The sequence below is a fragment of the Python bivittatus genome, unplaced genomic scaffold (genome assembly GCF_059951505.1).
Source record: "Python bivittatus isolate LINGU-HERP-01145 unplaced genomic scaffold, Pbiv_v1 ctg000700_np1212, whole genome shotgun sequence".
In the NCBI taxonomy this organism is placed as follows: Eukaryota; Metazoa; Chordata; class Lepidosauria; order Squamata; family Pythonidae; genus Python; species Python bivittatus.
The window spans coordinates 61,137,199-61,163,602 of NW_028277098.1; the positions used below are offsets into that span (position 1 = coordinate 61,137,199).

The 26,404-nt window shown below is 39.3% G+C and overlaps 1 protein-coding gene across 3 annotated transcripts in view; it reads right to left on the reverse strand.

Moving 5' to 3' along the window:
• The window catches only part of PIK3C2B (phosphatidylinositol-4-phosphate 3-kinase catalytic subunit type 2 beta), a 110,138-nt gene that overhangs the window by 55,262 nt on the left and 28,472 nt on the right, over positions 1–26,404 (reverse strand). For 2 of the 3 annotated variants that reach the window (XM_007429729.3, XM_025167621.2), the window contains exons 3-8: positions 22,487–22,587; positions 20,908–21,062; positions 18,717–18,837; positions 6,975–7,086; positions 4,504–4,583; positions 4,088–4,151 (exon numbers count right to left, since the gene is read on the reverse strand). In XM_007429729.3, coding sequence (XP_007429791.1) covers positions 4,088–4,151; positions 4,504–4,583; positions 6,975–7,086; positions 18,717–18,837; positions 20,908–21,062; positions 22,487–22,587 — 633 coding nt within the window. Of the gene's footprint in view, positions 1–4,087; positions 4,152–4,503; positions 4,584–6,974; positions 7,087–18,716; positions 18,838–20,907; positions 21,063–22,486; positions 22,588–25,165; positions 25,333–26,404 lie in introns of those variants that run through there. The other variant, XM_025167622.2, reaches the window with a different exon arrangement.

Consider the following 26,404-nt stretch of genomic DNA (forward strand, 5'->3'; position numbering starts at 1 on the left):
ATTCTTCCCTCTTCCTGTTCCCAGAAATGAAAGTACTGAGAGAATCTGCATGAGTCAAGGAGGGCAGGAGGGAGTGAAACAGATAAGACTCTAAAAAGCTGTTTGGAATTTTCTTTGTAGTACTGTCTATGTATAGTTAGTTAAGTCAAGGCCACTGTATCTATTAGAAATATGTATAAATTATCTACCTAAAAGCTTCACAACAATAAACACTGTAATCTAAAGAAGAACTTTCCGTCCCTTTTTCTCACCCTCTAAAAATTCTATTGGGCTTTTGTAAGTTTTAGTACAGAAAATATCAAGAGAAGTATATCAATTTCAACAAATCAAAGACAGCAACTCAATTAAATTTGAGTTGGTCTTTCTTTCTCTTCTCTCCCTCCTGCCCTCCTTGACTCATGCTGATTCTCTCAGTACTTTCATGTGACCAAAAACTAAGCAGCAAGATATGGAGAAATTATTATCACTGTTTCCCTCTTAAATTCAAATATGACTTCAGATATGCTTTTATGTCAAAGCACATTAAATTCCTTCATGTAGAATTTGGAAGCCATGTGATACTACCAACTTCTTCCACCAATATAATTCCACAGTGATTGCTCCAGAAAGCATAGATAGAATTGCCACTAAGGGGCACTGTTGTTCATTGCACCTATTGTCTGCAAAATGCAGATAATTTATTGGATAAGAATCCTGAGAAGAGTCTGTAGTATACAGTTTGTAGGGATCAAAGGTGCAGAAGATGTGGAAGAAAGGTCTACAATTCTCCTCCTTCCCTGGACAGCACTTGAAGAAACAGGTTTCCATAAAGCAAAACAGGAGGAAAGAAGGGAATAGATGTGTATTGAACAGGAAAAATAAGATGTAGAATTTAGAAATTCTGCTCTCTGGAAACTAGAGACTCTTTCACGGACAATTTCTGCAATTTCAATAAGCACATTCATCTATAAAAGCATTATGTTTCCTTTTTACGGAGGATCTAACAGCTCAAACTTTTACAAAATCAAATATGAGATTTTTAGGATTCTATATGTGTTTTGAAATTATGCCCCAGACAACTAGATATTTGTTATGGATAATCTCTAAAACAGAGTAAGAAATAGTTCTTATTCCTTACGTTTCTCTCATCCTCATATATACAAGTTACATGAAAGCTGCATAATACTTGTTCCAAGTAGCTTACCAATTATTTCTTTCTTTTCCACATTAGGACAGCTTGAAGCATACACAGAAGTACATTTCAGCTTTACCTCATTTTGTACTGTATTTCTTTCCCCTTGGATAACATTATTTTTCTTCCTTCTCCGTGCGTACATTTCTTTATAAATCCGCCAGCTCATTATTCTATTTTGTGCAGATTCTGACCCTTAAAATTTTGAGCACAGTGATTGATTCAGTCACCTTTAAGGTGCTACAAATTCTGCCAGTCCAAGCTTATGAAGTAAGTCCCATTAAACTGAGTGGGACTTATTCTACAGGACTGGGCTCTTAAACGATGGATTCTAAAATAGGGAGAGTCAAAGGAAATGCCAGCTGCACTTACAAAAAAACAACAACTGAAGGTTTCAGTAAGCCTCTTCCTCAGAAGGACCTGCCACTCTAAACTCATTTTCTTTGTTCTGTCTCAAGTTCCTTTTTCCACTTTTTTGTATCACGACTATTAGGCTGTGTCCCTACAGACACAGAATATCTTAACTTTCAGTAACTGTATAGCAATAAGAAAATACAAGGTAAAGATAAGGAGAATGTTTCTCTACAGTGCAGGCCATGTAGCTCACCTGCAAGAACTCCAATTTATGGCATTGTAAAGATCTCTTGCTTACCTATCCCTTGCTTCAGTGACTCATATGATCTAGAACAAACATTCTAATCTCTGCATCAAGGGTTGAATAACATAGATTATTCTAAATGGAAAGAAAAAGCCATGTGAAGGCCAAAGTTTCACAAAGAACTGACACTGGCAGCAAAAAAAAAAAAAAATGCATTTATGCATACATATACAACTATCTCTAAAAGGAAGGAAAACTAAAACAAAGAGGAAACTTCGACCTTATGTTGCTCTGTTGACAATGTACAGGATAGAACCTGAGAATCACTTCTCTACACCCAACTTTTTTTTTTTTTCCTGCTTTGACTGATAGTTCACATCGCTATGTAGCTCAGCCTCTTGGCTGCCATCCCAAGTACACTTGTGTCTGGCAGCCCTGGCTTTATGTTGGGAAAACTGACTCTCATAAAGCAGTCAAGATGGAATGAGGAAGATGTGAAGTGAGCAAGAACTATGTTAACCGCCTATGTTTAGAGGCAGACCTAGCCCCATTAAAGAAACACTAAAAAAAAAACCCTTTCTAATCAGTTTCAGAAAGGAAATAAAACAAGCTGTGAGCAATGAGATGTTGAGGGAACGGGCTGGAGGAAACCACAATGGGGAAAATATGTTTACCACTTATTTTCTCCATATTATCGCAAAATATATTTGTGTATTGTCATAATATTGTTTTCAGTATCTTCAAATGAGCAAGCAAAGCACACAGAAACATCTCAAGTATTATACTGCCTTACCACAGAGATGCACAACCCACAGCTAGCATGTACCTGCCCCCCTCACCCCAAAAGGCCTAGATGGAGCTTGTGGGCTCTCCAAATTTGCCACCAATTTAGCAGTAAACCTATGAATCACAGGGGTGAGAAGCAGTCTTTTTATGCTGAAGTGTCTTGCACAGTAATATCAAGCACCATCTTACATCACTTGGTTCCTCAGGCAACTATGTGAAACTGAGGGGGTCTGTCATCATCCTGCACACTGCTCTAGAATGCTGCCACTTTACCTCCCAGTGCTTCCCACATCCATCCTGCCCACCATTACTAAAAAGCAGCTGTGACAGCCTAGTCCCAGCTGCTTTATTCTCATTTTTCATGTCTGATTTTAATTTTTACTGGCACTACCCCAAAGAATGATGCATCTCCTCTGCGAACCCATTCTAGATGCTTCTTCAAGTGTCACCCTTTGGGCTGCCTCATTGTCCATGCATTCTAGACCTATCTACTTTGGGGCAGGCGGCCTGCAGTATATTCCAGAAGACTGAATGTAGCATTCAGTCCTCCAAAAGTTGCATACCCTCATCATATAACCCTCATCATATAATACCAGGAGTTTTACTGTACATCAAAATGGGTGCGAGCAAAGCAGCTGTGGCCTGTGATTATTTCAGCTATGAATTTTATGAATTTTAATGATGTTTTTATATGCTTTTATATTGTTTTTCTTTGCTTTTTAAGTTGTTGTATTGTTCTTTTTTGTTCTTTTTATATTTGTTTTAATTGTTTGTAAGCTGCCCAGAGACATATATATGAGATGGGCGGCTATACAAATTTGAATAGTAAATTAATAAATAAAGCCCAGAAACTTCTTATTCCACTGCCGTTCAAGCAAACCGTGGCAGGAAGCAGAATTTGTGGCTCACGAATATGAAGGCAATAACACAAATTCTGAAAACTGTAAGGCTTGCAGTGAGGTGGGTGGGTGGAATTAGAGCTGAGAGTGGGTTAGAAGAAGGGGTGTAGAGTTGCTAGGCTACCCACTGCAACATTTTGGATGAGTGATTTCATATCCTAGAGATGACTAAGGTATAATACTTACATTTCTAGTAACATTCACTCACATAAATAATACAGCAAAGTACTACATTCCAAATATATGAAAAAGCATCCTCCAGGCAAGACTAGTACCAAATCTGGCAGAGACCCCAGAACCGCCCACCTCAGGTGGGCTCCTTAATGGTGGCAGCGGCAATGAAACTTTACAAAGCTACTCATTTGTGGCAGCCTCTCCACTCCATGCTGTTTACCATAAGGATGATAAATACAGCAGTAGTAGCAGCACCAAACCCAGCCCAACCAGTTGGTCTGAGTAGCTGGTGCTGCTGTTGGGATTCACCACTTTGATTTCAGCACAGGGCCTCTGGGGTCTTGCTGTGGTACTGCTACTGACATGTCCAGCCATGAGAAGGTCCAACGTGATTGTCATCTCCTGAAACTGGGCTTGCCATCAAGATATTGCCCCCTAATCCCAAGACTGCCCTCTTACCTCACTTGCTAGGAATGCATCAACCTCATTGTGGAAGGTATCAAAAAGAAGGGTCAGGGCCTGCCTATAGGAAGAAGCAACAATAAACAGTTCAATATAGAAAACGGAAAAAAATGTTTGTTTCATATGGAAGAATAGATTTATGTCAAGTCAAAGCCTAGATGCACACTTCTAGCTCAGAACTGTTTGTCCTGATTGGCAATTCTTCGGATTTTCAGTCACGAGTTTTTCCCAGCCATATTTGGAGCTGCCAAGGGTTGAACCTGGAATATTTTGCATGCCAACCGTATATCCTACCAGTGAGTAGCAGATCTGTGTCTTTTTGTCATTTAGATTTAGCCTGTATTATCCATAGAAGCTCTACACATGTACAGCTTCCCTGCCAATTACACTGCAATTTCATTCATATGTTTTACCTGGTGATGGTCTGCTTGATTGGCCTCTCCTGGAGATGAACATAGTGGTTGAGTGTAGAAGGACTTTGGTCATCATTCACCTGGATTAAGAAAGGCAGTTACTTAACAATACTCAACATGTCTCTGTCAGACTTGCTAAGGCTGCCTGCTGCAAAGCTGCCTGATAATGAACCAAGTTGTAAATCTCTGCCTTGGGCCAACCAGGTGATGCCATCAAGGTTCTTACCCAGTACCTGAAGGCTGTTGGAGTTTGGATTGAGGCTTCCGTTTAATGTTGGCAAGACAACTGGCTGTGGGTTTTAAAGCCCCCCCCCCAAGGATCCAGAGATTTTCTATCTGCATAGGGGGACACTTCCTTAGTCAGCGTGCAACTTAGGAGTCCTCCTAGACTCATGACTCCTGCTTGAAGAGCCAATGGCAGCCATGTCTAGGAGGACCTTTGTACAGGTTCATCTTATGTACCAACTGCACCCATTCCTGGATCAGGAGGCCTTGCTCACAGTGACTCACACTTAGTCACCTCCCATTTGGATTACTGTAATGTGCTCTACACAGAGTTGCCCTTGAAGAGCATTCAGAAGCTGCAGCTGTTTCAGAATGCAGTGACATGGACATTTTTGGTATTCCTATTTAAGCCTATATAGCACCACTGCTCTGCGAGCTGCACTAGTTCCCAGTGGACTTCCGGGAGGTGCTGGTCATTACCTATAAAGCCTACATGGCATAGGGCCAGGCTATTTGCAGGACAACCTGACTCCCATACTCTCTGCTCACTCCACCAGATCTAGAAGGGAGGGCATGCTTCAGATCCTTTCCACTAAATAATGTCATCTTATTGGACTCCAGGGTCAAGCTTTCTCTGTGGCAGCACCTGCCCAATAAAACAACATGCCTCTGGAGATCCAGATGGGCCCAGCCCTGTTAGCTTTTTGTAAGCTATTAAAGACCTGACTGTTCCCCCAGGTACTTGGGCCAGATGGTTAGGCAAGCTCTGCTGGTTATGAGTTGGGTTGTATTAGTAACCTTGGAAATTATGGTTGCTGCTAAATTGTTGTTTTTAACTCTCATATGCCACCCAGAGCCCTTTTTTGTAAGATGACTGGCCATATAAATCGGATGAATGAATGAACGAATAAATAAATAAATAATCCTTTTAACTACAAATGATATTTAGATGCCTAAATCAGTTTTACAACAGACAGGGCACCGAACCTCTCTCTGACAAAACAATTACTTATTTATTCATTTGCAGGAATAATCTTGTTCCTAGAAAACATAGTTTCTAAATCTGATCTAGATTTCTGAGGCAAGCAGAATAGACCTGCAGGATTTCCCTCTGGAAAAAGGTATCTTAAGATGCTAAGCAGATGATTTTCTGGTCTGTTATACAGAAATATAACAGGATTCAGCTCTGAGCATTGGTGCATAGATCCACTCTTTTATGCATCACTACTGGCTTGCCATCCTTATTCTGTTTATTAAAGCTGTTGCCTTCAAATTACACCACCAGTAATTTCTCTTAAATTGGTGAGTTGCAATTTGTCCTACACAAAATATCATTGTAGCTGTTGCAATGCAACAGATACTTTAATTGCAGCAGTTTTAACCAGGCTACTAGCTTTAACAAATATTCTCCCTAAATTACCCTCCCTCTGCATAAACAGACACCCAGGCATGATTGCGGTTCTCACTTCCCATGTATCAGCACATCTGATCTAAGTCATATTTGGGATCAGAGATGGACTCTACACTGCAGGTGGCATCTGAACAGGAGGCAGATGCTGTACTTTGGAGTCACTACGATGATTAAAACAATGATTGTGATTTGTCTCTGAGGACTTCAGTGGCCATATCAGTGATATCACCAGTGGGGGCCGGGCTGAACTTTGGGGTTTATTTGGGGACGTGTTGGGGAGATATTTTTGCTCAAATATACATCAAGCCTCACAGACAATTAGCACAGCTCTTTTAGGGTATATTTTATTAAAACAGAGGGATTATATTTTGGGTACTGAATGTCAGCAGTGTAATCTCAGATGCCTCCAGGGACCACAAAAATGGGTCTAAGACTGTAGAGGGAATGTTGCTCCCCTCTTGCATTAGACACATGCTGACTCTTGCTGTTCCTCATTAAGAATGAATAAGGCTACACTCCTGAATCAAAGGTTTACAGCTAGACAAGCAACGGGGGCAAATGCTGCTCCACTGTTAAGAATTAAAAACATTAAAACAAATGTTAATATTAAAAAAATGATATGAAGAGTTTAAGTTAAGATCTTGTCCTATCCCCCAACATATAAGAACTGTTTTTCTACTGTCCATACGCTTATATCTTAATTCTTAGTTCCTCTATTCCTTAGAGAAAGTACAGCATGTGTTTCATCTGAATTAGAATGGGCAGAGAAAAAATATGGCTAAAAAGCAACAATTTTGTCTAAGCCTGTTTTCATGTTTACTATCCAGGCATTTACCGTCCTAGCCAGGTCATTGCGAACAGCCTTCCTCTTCATCAGCTGCAACCGGATATCTATGTCAAACTTCCTGCAGTGTTGAATATATTCATGACTTCCTAGTGGATGTTTGCTGGAATGATACAAACAAATACAGAAAATGTAACTGAAGTTTTTTTTTTTCTTTCCTGTATATTACTGAAACTATTCCAGTAGCAAAGACTTCTAAAATCCCTGTTAAATGGATAGATAGTGGCCTACACTTAGGCATCGGGTACAAACCATGATATCATTGTGCAAATGACATGAATTATGTAATTTATGACAGCAGTGGGGCACAAGTGACACAAATTACATAATTCATGTTGTTTCTGCAATGATGTCATGATGCATCTTGCCTCATCTCCCCACCCCCTGGATACCCATGATTCTATGTATAGTGCAAAACAAGGATACTCCGCCTCTGCAACTGCTTGGCTTGGAAACAATGAGCGAATCAGGCAATTAGTTATACAGTATGCCTCGGTTCTCCTCCTCAAGAGAGCTATTTGCAAATTCAGTCATTGTTTTTATGTATGTGTAATATACACACATATTTATGGTTTTCCATTGCCCAGTGGAAAACAAATGTTAAAGCTTGCGACTCTTAAGAATTAAAGGTAGACTCATTTAATTTTTGTGGTATCTGATTTAAAATAAAGAAAAAATAATAACCTGACTGACAGAAAAAGGAACACAAAACCAAAGATGACTATACCACAATTTCCCTGAAGCTCACATCTACCAAAACAATTTGAGATTCAGATACTCCTCCTAAAATCAAATTTTATGAAGTCCTGGAAACAAAATTTGGGCTGCTGCTTGCAATCATAATGAAGCCATACCAATAGAGGACTCCATGTAATGTTCAAGGTCAGACCAAGTCATTTTGCTGTCTAAGAGAAAGGACAAGAACAGGAAGAAGATAACTTTTATGTGCAGAAGACAACAGAATTTGCAAGTAATAAAGCAGTTCCTCTACTCGGCATATCAAAGACAGCAGGTTAATTTAGAGTGCCCAGGACAGACTATGTGGCCTGTGCAGTCTCCCGTCCAATAAACGGAACGATTGGAGGGGGTGGTCACCTCATAGTAGTCGCAACAGGAAGTCTGGTCCTTTTACCTGCTAGCCTAAAAGGAAAAGTTAGTACTTATCTCTCTCCACCCCACATCCTGGCCTGCCCTAAACAGCACAGCTGTCATTACAAAAAAGCGATTCTCAAGGGCTGGAGAGAAAGAAAGAGAGGGTGTGCTGCTTTTAAAGGGAAGAAAGAAAAGCAGAGTAAAACAAAACCTCAAAGGCTGAGAAAAGAAAATTTTTAAAAAGTCAGAAGTGCTACCAGAATAGTCTTTTCTTTTAAGGAAGTGCTACAAACTCTTACAGACTTGCAAGAAATATTCATTTGACATGTAGGCAATTTGCAACACTTAATTCAGATACCACACTAATTATTTTAAAAGGTGAATTTTAATTTTAATGGTATTATGTGCTCCTATGTTTTTGGATACAATGAATTAGGACTCAACCAAATATTAAGTGTATAATTCTGGGCTGGCCATTTATCATCCAATGGGTGGGCAGGGAGGCACCAGGGCTTCTGGTGCTGCTCTCCTTGGCTTGCTACTCTGCCCCACAATCATTTTGCATCCTACAGAAGCAAGGAGACAGTCTGTTGTAAGAGGTGAGCATCCACAGATGTTCTCCCCAGATGTTTCTTGATCATTTTGGGAAGTGAGAAAGAATTGCTACAGCTTGCTGACGGCTAAAAGACAATAGTGTTTCAGCATATACTGTTCATGCAGAAGATGATGGGTTTACTTCCTGGGTTATTTATTTATTTATCCAATTTCAAGGCCGCCCAACTCCCTGACAACTGTGGGTGGCTTACAAATAATTTTTAAAAAATACACACAAAAAGAACACAACTGACTGGAAGAACAAAACTGCACCTACAGACCAACCATAACAAAAAGGGCTCTGCAGTTACCCTGCCCCAAAGGCCAGGGTGGAAGCATCAACTATAACAGGTGATGGGAAAGACTCCCTGCTAGAGATTCAAGATAACTGTTGCTAGTCAGAACAGGCCAAATGACAAGATGGCCAAGGAACCATATCTGCTATTAGGCAGATTTCTACATTCCAGATTCTCTCCCAATTATCCAAAAAATTAGCAGCAAATCCATTTCAAATCTAGTTTTAGCCTCATGAATTCGCTTTTCAGCAATAATGGGGAAATGATGGGGTCTAGCATATGATAGGAAGCATTAGTGTATATTACAGAGTCTTTTCCTTACATGTACTACAGTCCATTCTGTCTGAAGACGCCCTTGCCTTTATTACAAAAATGGGAACATGTAAGACAAAAATGAACACTTACAAGCCAACTGTATTATTATTAGCTTTCCTCTATACGGACACAATGTTAACAAGAAAGAGAAAGATGCAAGATGTTGACATTTGAAACACCACACTTTATGTATTGTAGGGAAGAAGCTTAGCTAAGGACAGCATCAAAGAAATACTGTGATAAATCTAGGCTTCCAACTGAATCAAGATCAGGAAGAAGCATTTGTCTTATTTCCAGGAAGAGCAAGATGTGCAGATTGACTAGCGTTTCTGAGAAACCTCACTCTTTCTACATGTCAGGCTATGTAGAATGCTTACTGGGTAGTTCTTATGGGAAAAAAAAATCACGTTAGATTTAACCAGCATTACAAGGTTGTGAACTATGACAGTTACATAGATTTATGGAAATGGGCATGATGTCTGAGTTATGATGTCTTTCATTTCTATCCCCTTCTTGATATTAACAAAGTATTTGCTTAAAAGCTGGTGAAGAAAGTTGTCAGTTTCCCAGTGTTCTCCTCAATGTTTCAAAAAACATTTTATAAAACTAAAACTCAAAAACATTTTGCTACTTAAGAAAATGAACAGATTGTCATTTGCTTAGATTATATCTTCAGAACAATATCCTACCTCCTCACTTTACCTTCCAATATTGCCATAATGGATTTTGTAAAATGATGGTAACATTTTGAACATGCACAAGAGCACATACTTAAATACATAAAAATAACAAGAATTCTTCCCTTTTGTCTGTGTTTGTCATCGACATACTCAAAAGCAGTGTATGCCACAGCATTTCTGCTTTGAGAATAAAAGCAATTTATTGCTAATTGCTGAGTCAGCAAGAGAAGCTACAAAATTGTTGCAAAGCATTAAGCCAAAACTGCAGCAAAGTTACCCTGGGGATAGCTGTCTGAAAGGAGAGATCAGCAGTTCAGAATATTAGTCTGTAGACAAAGCCTTGAATCCCTCCATATACCTGGCATGTATTACTGAGATCTGGTTTGGCCCAGGAGGTAGGGGGGTGCCCCTTTCCAGGGCTGGGATGGGGATAGGAGGGTTGCTTTTGCTTTTGGGGAGACTGAGGGTTGTTGAGGGTGCTGCCCCACAAATAGCCAGGTGTGAGACCCTACTTGTGAGGCTGGGCCTTCGGGATCAGTTGGAATTGCTGTTACTGTACCAGCCTTGCTGCTGCATAGCAGTTCTCCTGTCCATGCTGCTTGATGCAGTGAGCTCCCAGGCTTACTGTTCTGGGGGACTTCAACCTGCCTTCCCTGAAGGCAGACTCAGAGGCAGCCCAGGAGTTTATGGCCATCACAGCAGCCATGGACCTGACCCAGCTTATTATGGCCCAACCAATGATGTGTGTGCGTGTGTGTGACATGTTAGATCTGTCTCAAAGCGGATGCAATGTGATCTAGTATTGGGGATATTACTATCTGGCCATGACAAGGGATATTATGTACAGGGCAGAGGAATGGCCCCGAGGGACAGGAGGAAGAGCTGCTACCAAGGCAAAGGTCAGATAAAAGGAGCCTGAGTGCAAGGCAAGAATGTAATGTGAGTAAAGAATGTAATGTCTCAGGCAAGCCCCTCCCTAGTTCACACAAAGATAAAAGAAGGGAAAAGGAAAGCACATTCGGACTTGCAAAATTCTATTATAGCTTTACAATCAAAACAGTACTGACCTACCTGGTGTTGGTTTCCTAGTCTGATCTACCTTGAAGGGCTGACATATTACTATTTCTTGTCATGGCCAAGACACTCCCTGTTGACCCTGGAATTTAATCAACCTGCCCCAGGAGCCTAATGGATCCAGCTGGGTTTCAGAGGGAGCTTGGGGTTGTTCTCGAGGCTTTAATACATGGTTTGGCTGAGGCATTGGTCACTGGTCGCAATGAGGCAGCAGTGGCCTTAGATCGGATCATGCCTGAGTGGCCTCTCCTTGCATGCAGACCCTGATGTACCCCCTGGTTTACAGAGGACCCCTGAGAATGACACATCAAAAGAGACACCTGTAGGAAAACTAGAAGTGAATCCAACTAAGCACAAAACCTTTATTAAGGCCTACCTAATGGCAAAACATGCTTATTTCTCAGCTCTTATTGTGTCTTATGAGGGTTGCCTGGCAGCCAAATTTAGGGCAACACAATCTCTACTGGGTGAGGAGGGGCTGGGGGAGTACTTGCAGAATTGCTGTGAAGACTATTCTCAAAACCTGGTGGATAAAATCACTTGGATTCACTCCAAGCTGGATTCCAGCTGGGTAAGACCTATGGAGTTAACTAAGCCTCAGCCTTGTGATGTTATCTGGGATGAACTTGAGCGTATTAATCCTGAGGAAATGGATAGTAGCTGGGAGTCTTGGGCCAATGGATCTGAGAACAGGAGAACTTTTAGTCTTGAGTCTGAGTGGAGCTACACTACCCTGTTTAGACTCAGTGTGCAATTTGGGGGTCCTCCTGGACTCACAGATCTTGCTGGTAGAGCAAGTAGCAGCTGTGGCCAGGAAGGTCTTTGCACAACTTTGTCTTGTGCACCAATTGCACCCATTCCTAGACTGGGCGGTGGCGGGGAACTTCAAATGGTCCAGATTGTAGCAGCAGAGGTAGTCACGTGTGTTCCTCATTATGCCCATGTGGCACCTCTTCTTCACAAACTGAACTGGCTTGCAATAGACTTCTCGGTACAATTCAAGGTGCTAGTTATCACCAATAAAGCATATACAGCACAGGACCAGGATATTTGTAGGACTGCTCATCTCACTCACTCCAGTAAGATGGCACATTCCAGGTTCCTCACTACCACCTAATAGGACCTCAGAGGCATGCCTTCTGGGTGGGGGCCCCTAACTTTCGGAACAATCTGCCCACTGAGATATGGCTGGGCCCAAACCTGCAGGCCTTTAGAAAAGCACTTAAGGCTTTTTCTCCAGGTCTTTGGGTCCAGATGAGCGGAGTCCCAATTGGCTGGGTTGTAGTATATTTTAGTCACCACCTCATTGTTTTTTCAGTTGGTTTTTAATGTGTTCCATTTTGTTGCTGAACTTTTGTACATTGCCCAGAGTCACTTTGTTTGAGTTGGCGGCCACATAAATGTTGTAAATAAAATGAATATTTTATATGCAACCACTGGGCAAGTTGCAGAGCTTCTCTGAATCAAATGCACCAGTATTTAGATTGTCATGTGCCAGAACAACAAAATAATCAGACCATCTATTTGTACTGAAACTTGATAGCTGTAGAAAGCCTATGCTGTTCTTCTTTGTGCTATAGCTTGCCTTTGATCTCAGTGTTGCCATCAACACCATACATTAAAAAAAATCTAACTACTATACAGGCTAAAATGCAAGACGGGCAGTAGCACAGAACCATTTAGAGTAGAGATGGGTAGCTTTTCGCTAGCCAGGCGCCAGTCTTTTAAAATTATTACTTTATTGCTATTGTCAGCATCTGAGAGGGACTGTTCAAAGCAGATGTAATTTTGGGTCCTTCTCTCCCTCCTATTTTTGGGTGGCATTTGTACATTTCAAGCCACCTCCCTTTCTTGTTATGTTAAATTTACTTGACGTTTAGCATAACATTTTACCATTGTTTTATATTATTTCCTGCCAAAAATCAGCAGGAAGTTGTGCCTCTGATAGTTTCCAATGAATTTGCAGCAGCAGGATCTACCAGGATGCAGGAACTATAGTTCAGGGGTCACATGACAGTGAAGACTTCTTTCCTTCACTCTTTCCTATATATTTCTGTGCCAATGACAGAGATGCTATGTGGGATTACCCTGGTTAAAGAAAATGAGTTAAAATGTACTTCTCCAATGAATGCAAATGATCACCATAATACTTGCTCATCCTGCCCTGCGGCAAGAAGAAAAAAAGAAAAGAAGTGTCATTCTCCTTGATCATTTTGATATCTCAAAAGCTTTTGATACTACCAACCATGATATTTTACTGGATCAGCTTATGGGGTTGGGAATTGGAGGTGCTATCTTGCAGAGGGCAGGTTCAGACAGTAGTAATGAGTGAGGAGAAGTTGGCTCAGTGGTCCCTGCTTTGCAGAATTCACAGGAATCCATCCTCTCCCCACTACTGTTTAACACCTATACCAATCTGCTGGGTGAAGTTATCCAGCAATTTGGGATGTATTATCGTCAATATGCTAATCATAAATAACTTTATATTGCCCCATGGACTATAGGGGAAAGGCTGTTGAAGTCTTTTCTTGGCCCTTGGAGGCTCTCAGGATCTGGATAGGACAGACTTGGCTGAAGCTGAATCCCCAAACAAGATAAGAGGCACTGTTTCTCCACTGAGGTCCTCCATCAACACCAGTGTTAACTCAGAGCAGGCAGGAACTACCCTTGGTAGAGCCGATTCATGACTTCAGGGTCTTTCATGGCTCTAGTGCAGCAGGTGGAAACTGTGGCTTTCAGCTGGTGCATCAGTTGCAGCCTTACAAGGTGCCAGAGAATCTTCTAACAATACTCATGCCCTTATTACCATCCAGTTAGACTAATGCAGTGCATTTTGGGGACAACTTTAAAATCCATCTGGGAGCTGTAGTTTGTATGGAATGCAGTGGCCTGTGTGTTAACTGGAACCAGCCTCTGGAAGTCCCTTTGCTAGAGGCTGTGAACTGGCTACCAGTTAGCTTCTAGGTGTAATTTAATGTGCTGGTTTTGACTTATAAGCCCCTTTATGGCTTGGGCCCTGGGTACCCACATGACCACCTGGTCCAACCAGAGTCAACCCAAGCTCTCAGGGAGAAATTGCTCCTAATGTCCCACTTTTAGGAGGTAAAGGGAGTTGGGCCAGGAACCACTCCTTCTTGGTAGCAGTGCTGGTTCTATGGAACAGCCTCCCTGTGGAAATCAAGATGGCTCCCTCCCTGACTGCACTGAGAAAGATGCTGAAAACAGAACTGTTCTGGAGAGCATTCTAATTAGACTGGACCATTTCAGTGGTATTTTTTGAACTGTTTTATTATTAAGTTGCTATGTTCTTTTGATTTTATGCTGATTTTATTCCTACTGTGGATGTTTTAAATGTTTTTTTTCCATAGTCTGTTAACCCCCAAGAGTCATTTGACTGTGGCAAGATAGAAATGTAATACATAAATAAATAATGGGCTGCCCCACATCATAGGGATGATTATCACTACAGTCACAACCCTCATCTGACAAGGTCAAAACAGCATTAGGGTGGAAGGCATGTGGACCATTGCTATTATCTATTGCCAGCCTTGCTAATCCTTCTCCAGTTTATATTAGGTGGTGAGAACAAAATTAAAGCTAAGCAAAACATTCTAGAAGGGAGGAACAGTTTAGAAAAAAAGGTTTTCTAAGGATCATTTGGGGCATTGTTAATAGAGCAGGGCATTTGCACACCAGCTCATTAGAGCTATTTCCATGTGGATGGAGGGGCAACAAGGAGCACTTCTGCTCTCTTCATCCGGCACTCAGTGTCCTGCCAAGGAGGCGGATGTACGGCAGGACAGAGAAGGGGCAGGACAACTCATTTCAATCTGCACACCCCCACCCCCACACACAAAAAGCTGTGGAGCAATTTTTACAGGATATACACATATTTGAGCTTTGACTGATTGTTTATTCCCCCTAAAAACCACTGAGCATTTGTACATTTATTAGTATTCAAGGAACACCTACAAAGCACAGATTATTGTGCTTGACCTTCAAAACAGGGACAATAAATGACAGTCTGTAGCCTACATGGCTTGGTTTTCAAAAGCAAAAGCTGCTGCTTTTCTCTCTTTTGACAGAGGCATAAGGCAACACATATGGGAAGGACTCTGCAAGGCTGTGTTTAAGGAGAAAAGAAAGACGGAACGGTGCCTTCCTGCACGCTAACAAAGCTGTCCTTGTATACAAGCGCGATAGACAGCAATTTCCCTTGCATTAAACACAGCAGAAAATATCAACCTTCTTATAAGAAAACCGCAATTTAGCAAGTGAGGAACGGGTTGCACTTTGCCATTTGTAAAATAAGATCTCTGAGCCATTTGCTGCTCAAATGACCACTGGTAATGGCTGTATCTCAACATCACTTGCATACCTGAGCAAGACAAAGAGCTTCAGCTAGATGGGACTAAAAAAGTGTCCTGTAAACCACTTCTCCCTAATCTAGTACTCTGCTCCATTGAAGTGCATTCTCCATCATTCTAAGCAGCGTGATTATTGGCCATGCTGACTGGACTGGGTTCGTAGTCCAGCATAGCACAAAACACCAAATTGGAAAAGGCCAGTCTAGGCAGAATGAATTAGAATCCCAAATATGCAGAAAGGGAAGGAATAAAATAAATATCTGAGTAAGGACAGTAAGAGAGCATGCTAGGGTTAGACAGGCATTATGTGTAGGATCCAAGAACCATTTTAAACAGAGACTGAACTTAAGCTGACGCCTTTAGTCCCAGCCTAACTCATAAATCTTCTAATTGCTTCTGCAACAGCAAGAAGGTGGGCACACATCAGTACACTTTAAAGCAGTTTTCCCCAATTATTGCCTTCCAGAAATGTTGGGAGCACAAATCCTAGCATTCTCAGCCAGTAAAACTGATGCTGACTGGGAATTCTGGGAAGTGTAGTTTCAACACATCTGGAAAGCACATGTTGGTGAAAGCAGCTTTGCTTCCTCCCCTCTTTTATGATATATATTCCAATAATAAAACAGGACCTTTCCTTTCCATATATACGGTGCCAGATTTCTCTGGAAGGAAAATCAAAACAAAACAAGAGGCGCCTGTGGGTTCTAGGTTGGTGGTGTAGTTTTCTTCTTCTTCTGATGCAAATTTCTTGCATCTGTTTTTCATCAAGTCATATTACATAAATGGAAGAGATTTTTTTTTCCTTATAGCAACTTCTCTACCATGTAATAATAATATTTTAAAACCTCAGTAAGAAATAATTGGAAGAGTTTCTACTAATCCTTTGGCTTAAAGTCCAGGACACTCTCCTTCAATTTCTCTGCAGTGGCTCACTCAGTTTATTCTACATCACAGCCACAAGAGATTTCCAATACTCAAAATACATACTGAAAGGTATTAATACATTAAGTGATTCCAAAAGTGATATATTCAAATCTCTGAGCCGTTTAGGCACACATATGTGCATGTATCCACTTATTGCCTTTCACTGATGAAGTGAAAGCCAGGCTGTAGTTTGAGTCACACTGGCATTTGCAGACCTCCATAAAGATACAGTATATATTAAAAAATTCTCACAGTTACTCATAATCACAGAATCTGGGAGGTTTGTTCCTTTTCAGTGTACACGCTCTCCATCTCTTTGTCTCTCAAACACATTAAATGGTTCTCTGCTGAGAGCTCTGTGGTTTTAAAGACCATTCCTTAACAAGCTGGTCCCAGTAATAATCAGTTTGCACTTGCCAGGTTGCATACTCAGTCACTGTAACTGGACCACAAGCTCTTAAGTTTAAAACTACAAAGCTACTCTCAATGCCTCAGTACATAAATGAGTAATTTGTCTGGTTGGAAATACAGTACACCGTGGTCAAGAAGGACAGAAGGAGCGGTTTGAATGGTCTACTAAATGTTTGGAATACTAGCTCCTGGTTGGTTGACTGACAGTTCACTAAGAGGGAAGTTTATTGACTTTCCCTTGAAAGCATACAGTATTTTCATTATTCCTCCAAGGGAGATTTCATCTACTCTAAAAATGACATAATTCCAATGAAAAAGAAAAAAGAAGCGGTTTTGTTGTTGTTGTTCAAAAACAAAACATAAAAGGAGATATTCATGTCACTAATTTATCAATCAAAATTTGCTAGAAACAAAACCATTTGCAGTAGTTCTCAGCAGCACACACCAGAATCATTTAACTATCCCTTGACTATCCTTGCCAATGTACATGTAGAATCATGGTAGAAAAGCAGTCAGGATAGCACAAATCAGGTTTCAGGTATAATTATTCAACTTCAACAAGTAATGTATAGATCTCCCACATATTCTGCTTGAGGATGTCTCTGCATCTCCTCTCCCATTATAGTTGCTCAGATTTTATAGTATAAACTGAAGGCGGTTTTTAAGCAATTTATTTGACTCATGTATTAATTTGTTTAAGCATTAGTATCATCACAGGATCTCTTGAAATAGCTCTTCTACTAAGCCTCCATTTCATATTCAGAACATTATTCATATTTTTCCAAAGCCAACCAACATCTCTTGCAGAGCAAATCATTTTAGAAATTGCAAACTTCTAAAACCAACTCTAGCAGATGCTAAAATAATTTCAGAGTATTCCAGAAGTATTTAACATGGAAGCTGTGTAATGTGGATTAATATCATGAAAACATGGCAAAAAACGTTGATTTATTTATTTAACAAATTCAAATCCTATCTTTTCTACAATGTGTGGCAAACTTTCATTCTTCAGAAGTCTAACACAAGATTTTATATAATTATTCTAAGAAATTTAAGGAAATATGTAAGCACATGCAGACTAAAGTGATATAAAAGCTGTTGTCGTTACTGTTATTTTGGCATAGTTATAGTTGGATGATTTTAAGAGATACTAGACAGTCCTCGCTTAACAACCTTTCATTTAATGTTGGTTTGAAGTTATGACAGCCTTGGAAAAAGTGCTTTACAACCTGTACTGACACTTATGACCATCAAAAACTGCCGCACCACCCCCTGCGTGATCGTGATTTGTGACCTTTTTTACAATGGTCGTTAAGCAAATCACTGCAGTTATTAAGCAAATTAGCGTGGTCATTAAATGAATCACGTGGTCATTAAGCAAATTCCAGCAAAAAATGTCCATTGGAGAAGCTGGATTCATTTAACAACCATGTGATTCACTTAATGACCATGTGATTCACTTAATGACTGTGATTCACTTAACATAAAAAAGGTTGCATATTGTGATCATGTGGTTGTAAAGCAATTTTTCTGAGGCTGTCATAACTTCAAACCATCGTTAAACAAACGGTTGTTAAGTGAGGGCTACCTGTATTGGCTTGACTTCCTTCTGAAAACAATCTCTCTCTTAGACTTTGCTTAACAACGTGACCACTTAACGACCATCATAAAAATGGTTGTAAAATCAGATCCGGTCATGTGGTAATGTGCTTAATGACTATCCTGCTTAATGACCAATTTTCCAGTTCCTATTGTGGTCGTTAAGTGAGGACTACTTGTAAGTAATTAGTATGGAAATGAGAGTTACTAAGATAGTTAAAATAGCAAACTTGGTTATGTATTTCTTCACTGTTTACAAGATGAAAATGCACAATGAGGACAAAACAAAAACAAAAACAGACAGGCTGATGGCAATCTTTTATATGTCTATTCAAAAACAAATTCCACAGATTGCAATCTAAGCTTTACCCACTCACTCACTTTTGGAGGAATTCCTCTAAACCACATAGTTTGAGAACAAAATCATCCACATCAATGTCGCACAATTCATCATGAGTGTAACACAAGGTCTGGTATATGAGTAAATCCACTGTAGAAGAACCTGAAAGGATAGGTGGGAGGGAGGGAAGGAGAGAATAGTCAGCATAATGATTTCCAAGACAAAATCCCATGGAGTTCCTCATACCTATCAGCTCCTTTTAGACCTAACTAGTCCAGTAGATTCTTTCTTTTGGCATCAATGAAGAAGTCATGCCATGCCCATCACAGGAATGCAAACTGATGCCAATAAACCATATAAAAGGTAAAGCTAAATATGTCCTTGAGTCATCCATGGTTACTTCATCCATGCTTTCTTGGCAATATTATGGAAGTAGTTTTCTATTCTTCTGGGTTTTCCTAGTCTAACCAATAGCCTGGAATTTCCAGGTGGCTCCCCATCCTAATACTAATCAGGACTAATCTTAGATCAACCAAGATCAGCTAGGTGCTACTACTTACCAGGACAAGAAAGCATTTGTTCCTTCCAACTGATGTTTTAAAGATACTACCTACATTTTTTCAGATTCTTTTTAGTAGTCATGAATGTAGTCAAAAGACCAGAGTATCCAAGTGACAATAAAAAAAAATTCATAAATTTTAAAAGGTAAAATAAATAAAAAATAATCTGTATGTGGTTTACTATAGAGATAATTATTCTAGTATCTTTCAGACATTTTGGACTTTAGTTCCCATTATTTGTGGCTGTTCTGCTGGATGGTAATTACAAAAGTTATAATCATAGATGTCCATGGTGTGGGCAACAGGAAATATGTGATGAAATGTGTGCCACGATATTGTGACACTACACACATATGAAAGGATGGAACTTGCGTGGTGACATCATGATGGACATTTTATCATTTTGGTGTCATCCTGGTTAGGAACACACACCTATGGTTATAATTCATTACATCAAGATGGTGGCAGGTTGGGAGAGCCTAGCATAAATCTTCAAAGTATAAATCAGGAACTATAAAAGGTCACAGACTTAAAAAACAGACTTCACCAATTAGATGACATTTCTTTTTTGTTTTCGGGAGGGGAGGGGAGGGGAGGGGAGGGGAGGGGAGGGGAGGGGAGGGGAGAGGAGAGGAGAAGAAAAAGGAAGGAGAGGTAGTTTGATGGGGCAAGAGACGCTGAATATTCAAATCTGCCCTATTTATAAGCATTTATAAGTGTTCTGTGTTAGTTTAAGTTTTGCACTTCTTATCTTGAATGCTGGAAATTTTAATTTGACATGGGTCCTAAGAACCATTTCCCTCTGGCCAAAAAAAAAAAAAAAAAAGCCAGGGTTCCCAGGAGATAAGGCATGAATCATAAACTAACATGTCTGCAGGATAAAAATATCCTGAGAAATTCAGAAAGAGAAAAAAAGACATTTACATTAAGAAATAGATCCCATTTCATCAGATGCAATTCAGTTAATATTCTTGCCTTAAAAAAAGACTGAAATTACTGCCCTAGAAAAGTCTGTAATGTATGGACCACCAAAGAACAACAAAGCAGCCCCTGTCAAAAGGGGGGGGGGGGACCCACCTAGACTGATTTTGTTGAAAAACATGGCTCTTAATATTCAGAGAATGGCTAATTCAGTTTATTGGGTTAAAAGGTGAAAAGAATTTTAGTTCAGGACCAAGCTAGAGAACCATCCAACCACATATTCTCCCAACCAAACCATACAGTCTGCTACCCAGCATGCCGGAATCAGAGTAAGCACCTAGCCACACCAGCCCAATAATGTTATCAGGCCAAAAACTCCAAATGACTAAAGTAAGGAAGCCAAGTAACAAAAACGTTAGATAGACTTTGGGAAATTGAAAAGGAAAAACTGTCTGTAAAAATCCATCATACTTCTCAATTTCAAATGAATTAATCAGTAAGTGAAATACAGTTTCATGAGCAGAGATTTTGTAATTAAGAAAAAAATCTGACTTTGATGAATCAGATTGATTCACCTGCTTAGCCAGATCAAGCTAAAGTAATTGTACAAGTCTTGGCTTCATTAAACAAATGAATTATATAAATAAATGTCTGTTGAAGCACAGTAAAGGTTACGATTCATGATACATAAATGGCATATTCACTTCTGGCATAGACTGAAGAGAATTCCTAGTACAAGCTGACAACTTACAATCACAAGTGAACGTGAGAGGTTCTTGGAGGCTATCATAAACTACGGTCACCTTCAAGCTAACCCCATGGCCGAGATGTTCAGGGCCGAGATTGACAGTGCTCCAGACATAACCAGTGAGGGAGTAATCCTTGGTACTGTAGCCAGATCTCAATCTGTGGACAAGACAAAATGGGTACAATTAGTACACGCACTATTACAATTAGTATAATTACATGCCATGCTGATAGGCTTTTGTATTTTCTTCTTTTTTTCCCCTTCTCTTCATTTGAAGATATTTGCATTTAATTTCCTCATTTGTTCCACATTTTTCATTCAAACCTTTTATTAAGACTTTGTGATGCTAAATTGAGTTTTCATATTTGCTCATTTTATCTTTTCTAAGATACTATACTTGTGTTAATATCCAGTTTAGATTCCCATATAAATGCACCATGCATTTCCAATGCACCATGCAATAACTTGAAGGAATCTATATGGCCTGCAAATGACTGAATTATTAAATACTGAGATTATAGTTTGGCTCAAAATATTGAGACAATATTCCTATTTCCACAAATCTTCAGTTGCTTCAGTTGTGTCCCAGACAGCACCGCCACTGGTTAGTGGTAAACTACACTTGGTGTAACCCTAAAGATGCTGAAAAAAAATGAGAAACACCATGGAAAGAGAAATGGATTTCATTTGCAAAGCAGAGACATTCTCATGGGGATGGAACAAACATCTATCAAAGATACAGGTAGTCCTCACTTAAAGACCACAATAGGAACCAGAAAATTGGTTGTTAAGCAGGGCAGTTGTTAAGTGAGTCACATGACCAGGCCCGATTTTATGACCATTTTTATGGCAGTCATTAAGTGAATCATATGGTCATTAAACGAATCCAGCTTCTCCAATGGATGGTTTTTTCCCAGAATTCACTTAACGACCACATGGTTCACTTATCAACCACAGTGATTCGCTTGACTGTGATGATTCTCTTAACGTAAAAAAGGTTGCAAATCGCAATCACATGACCGCAGGGGGTGGTGCGACAGTCGTAAGTGCAAGTACAGGTTGTAAAGCACTTTTTCCAAGGCCATCGTAACTTCGAACCATTGTTAAACAAACAGTCGTTAAGCAAGGACCACCTGTATTGGCGTGACTTCCTTCTGAAAACAATATCTCTCTTAGACTAAGCCACAGAATGAAACTGCACTGAACTGAACTATTATATTAATTTACTGAATTTTTCTTGTGACATGCCTAGTTCCTTGATTTAAAAAGCATGGAGGAATGCCTTCTCTACTCTATCACTCCTACTTTACTGAGAACTATGATAGGAATCATAATCTTCCCTAAGTTAAGATACTGCTCACTGAAATTGTTGCTCAAATACAATGTAACATAATGTCTAGACCAAGAGCACTTTTTCTCTAAGCATCAAGGAATAAGCAATAAATTGGTCCAAGCAGTTAGGTCACTGATTACACAGAGAGACACACACATACACAATTTGATTGCAGGAGAAATTTTAGACAGTGAAAAGCCATGGAAAGGCACTATGAGGGGTTATTTTCCATCCTAGACTGGTACTCACACATCCAGCATATGGCAGAATGCAGCAACCTCTTCATCCTTCTCCTCAGAAACCTCAAACAGTTCATAACCGTTGGCCACAGGATAATGCCGAGAAGTGCCCTGATACCGGGGGGGGGGGGGGGGGGCAAGGAGAAACAATTGAAACACCACAGTCAGTGAATTAATATTTTGAGTATGTATCACCCATCCCATCTGGCTAACAAGGAATGGCAGTCTGTACTCAATTAAACAAACAACCTAAAGAGCAACAGAATAAGATATGTAGGAATAATCAAATTACCGTATTGAGTACTGAGAAGCTGGAATTTTGAAATATTGTTTATAGATTTTTTTTAAAGATTACCTGTGGATTTCTATTATTTTGTACATAGATATTCTAAGGCATTTCTTTTATATAGCAGTTGAAGGTAGGGCAAGGGATGTGGCAGAATTATGCAACAGGAATACCTCTTGGCTTGGTTTTCTATTCCATATATAATATAAACAATTATTTCTCTTTAAGTCAACAAAGGCCTTATTATGGCTACAGAAGGTTTTGCCATTTTTTTTTTTTTTGGCTTACAGATATTGAGGACCAGAGAACTATTATGAACTGCTACAGTGTCTAGTCAGTATATCACTTGGCCTTAGGGTTCATCATATTAGAGTTATATTTGTAGCAAAACTGAAGATGTAGATTCTGTAGTCCAAGGCCTATATTTGTAATGATTTGCAAATGTATTGTTCTCTTTTCTTCAATAATTATTATTGTGGAAATAAGATTTTACTGTTTACTCCACATGGTATTGCATTTCAGCCCATAATTCTCTTTCAGATACGTTGGCTGAGAATTATAGTAGATACAATCCACCTCATCTAAAAATCAATTCTTGTTTCTCGATTTCCACTTTAACGTACAAGTGATGTACTTTAGAGAGTAGAAGGGTATTTTCAAAGTTTTGTTGAATTGTACAATTTTTCTTTACTGTAAGAAAACTAGTTTTCCTTTAATAACAGTCTATATTGCAGCTTTACTGATGTAAATGTATTTGGAGGTAATTGTTACTTGGCCTCATTTCTTAATGTTAATGAGGCAGGAAAAAAATAATCTTTCTCTTTGTCCTCTCCATACTGACAATTAAAGAGAGAGAACCCTAGCTTTTATAACTGTGGTGGCAAAATACCTTCAGATGAACCTAAAGAAATATTAACTAACACCAGGAAAACTGGGTTTTATTGGAACCAATGATTCACTGTCATATGCTAACAGAAAAGGACACTGGAATATACCAATATAAAGGTGGATAAAAGTATGTACCTGAAATTAATCAGTATGGCTAACAAGGAATGGCAGTCTGTACTCAATTAAACAAACAACCTAAAGAGCAACAGAATAAGATATGTAGGAATAATCAAATTACCGTATTGAGTACTGAGAAGCTGGAATTTTGAAATATTGTTTATAGATTTTTTTTAAAGATTACCTGTGGATTTCTATTATTTTATGGGAAACCCATAAATGTAGTAAACATTTGGGGGATATAACTTTTAAAAAATTGCAACATAATCACTTCACAACCTGGTAGATACCAAAAGTAAAGACTGGATAGTTATTTATTCCGCTGTCTTTTGTTGTTGTTGTTCTTCCAAATCTTATCAAGATTAATCACTCAATATAATACTGGGAAAAACCATTTCCTCAAATGATACCATTCTATGAGAATTTCTAAAAAGGAATAGCAGATATTACAGATATTAACATAGACAGTGCTGGTGGAACTGCCACAAACTCCTTCATTTAATCCCCTTATGGGCAGATCATCATTAAAATGGAAATTTAAAGGTCTGCTAGGGTACCCAATTATAGGAGTCCTAAGTAATAGTTATTGGCTCTTACTGCCTCATATAAGAATTGTGTTCTTCAGTCTGCAAGATATAAATTGGCAGTTGTTGCTATTGTCCAATTGCTTTATGCTAGAGCTTTCTATGCAAAAGTAGCTGAAGCCCCAGTTCAGAACCTTTCTGAGACAATATCTGAAAAAAAAATATTTGGATTGGGGGACAATAATTAACTACTTAATTCTACTCAGTTCCATATGATGCAAACAGAAAGAAGTTTCATTGAGTTGTCAGAAATTCACTTTCAGCTCAGTTCTAAATAAACACAGGCAGATGGGGATTACTTCTGAATAAACATATCACGTGATTATTTTTAATAGATTAAATAACGATTGCATATGATATTCAGCATATGTATTTATATTCTTGCATTTTCAGGTTCCTGCTGAATATGGAGGTTGTGGGGCAGAGTACATAATTTTTTTAATTAAAAAAAAAACCCAACCATGATGCTGTCATTAAAGGCCCAGCCAAGCAGAAAAATGGTTAAAGAAAAATTCTGAAAATGTTTCATTTTGTTCCTACTTCCCAAATGTCACTGTTGGATGAGGCGGAAGTAGGGACAGAAACACTTTGAATGCCAAGCTCAGCCAAATGGAGTGCGCACATGGACCCAATACTTCAATTCACTTCTTCAAAGCAAACAAAAGTCCCACTGTCAGAGCAATTAACCCACTAAATAGTTAGAGAAATGTGCGGAGGTGGGGGAGATGGACACAGATCACAACAGACACTCACGGCAGTTTTAATATTCTTTTGTAATTACTTTCCGACACATCAAAATTAGAGAATGACTTACGTGCTCTTTGCCAGCAGCTTCTGCCATTTCTAGAGGCACAGAAAGTTAATCCCCAAAAGTTTAGAGAAGTTGTTTGTATTTATATTCTTTATGTTTCAGAGGTATTTCTCATGTACTCTTATATTCAAAAATATGACATTGTCCATTCACAATCCCAGATAAACTGGTAAAAATACTCCCCATGACTCATGCCTAAAGAATTATTTTTTCTATTCCTCAGAATGCTACTTATTAAAAGAACTGAAAAGGAAAGGCTAGCGTACCTTGTACACAATATTCCTGACACTTGTGTGCTAATAGCAATTTAAATACATAGTATTTCTAAAATATCAGGCTTTTTTAACATGTATTTTCTGTAGTTTGTGCAACATTTTAGAAACCTCCTGGAAATAGTAGCTCTAACAGCCAGGACAGACTCATATTTTGACAGAGTTTTAACTGGACACTGCCTTTCCCTCAGACTGCCACTGTGTGGATCATATAAATAGCTTCACTGACATATGTAGTTCTTCCCTTCCAAGGCAAACAGTTAAGGCAGCTGACATATATCATCAAGCTTTGGTGCAGCCAACACACAAATGGGAAGTGAATTCCAGAGCCAACATTTAGACCGGAATAAGGAAGTGGAACTGTTATTCCAGGAGGGTCCTGGTGAACTGTCTTGCATGGATCTACATGACAGTTTTGTCTGCTTTCAATTGTATATTATAGATTGCCAAATGCTGAGACTCTCTTAAAGTTTACATTAATAACTAGGTGGTAGAATTGCAGTTGGCTTGGATGATTTATTGGAATATTTTGCTCATACCCTAAGAACTGTGCAGATATACTGTAAATCTATGAGCCATACATGATACAACTCTGTAGACTGATTTATGAGACTTGAAATGCAAAGAGGCCAAGCAATACATTATATTCAGTGCCCATCATGTTCACCATGGAAAGTTTTCATTTGCTATGAATCAGAGAACAAAAAAAGAACAGTGGCACTGAAGGAAGAGGTTAACTGTTTCTCCCTGAATACAAATGCTCACTATCTTAAATGTGCTAATGGTACATAGAAGGCAGCCCATGAAATGATTAAACTATGTTTTCTGAAGCAAATGACTGGACTTTTAAAAAATAGTTTTAAAACTGTTACTTTGATTACTTCAGAAAGAGAGAGGGAAGAATTGAACTGAATTTATGGAGTTCTTGGCTCCTTAATTGTTGGTTGGTGAAGGTTAGGAATCTTCTGAC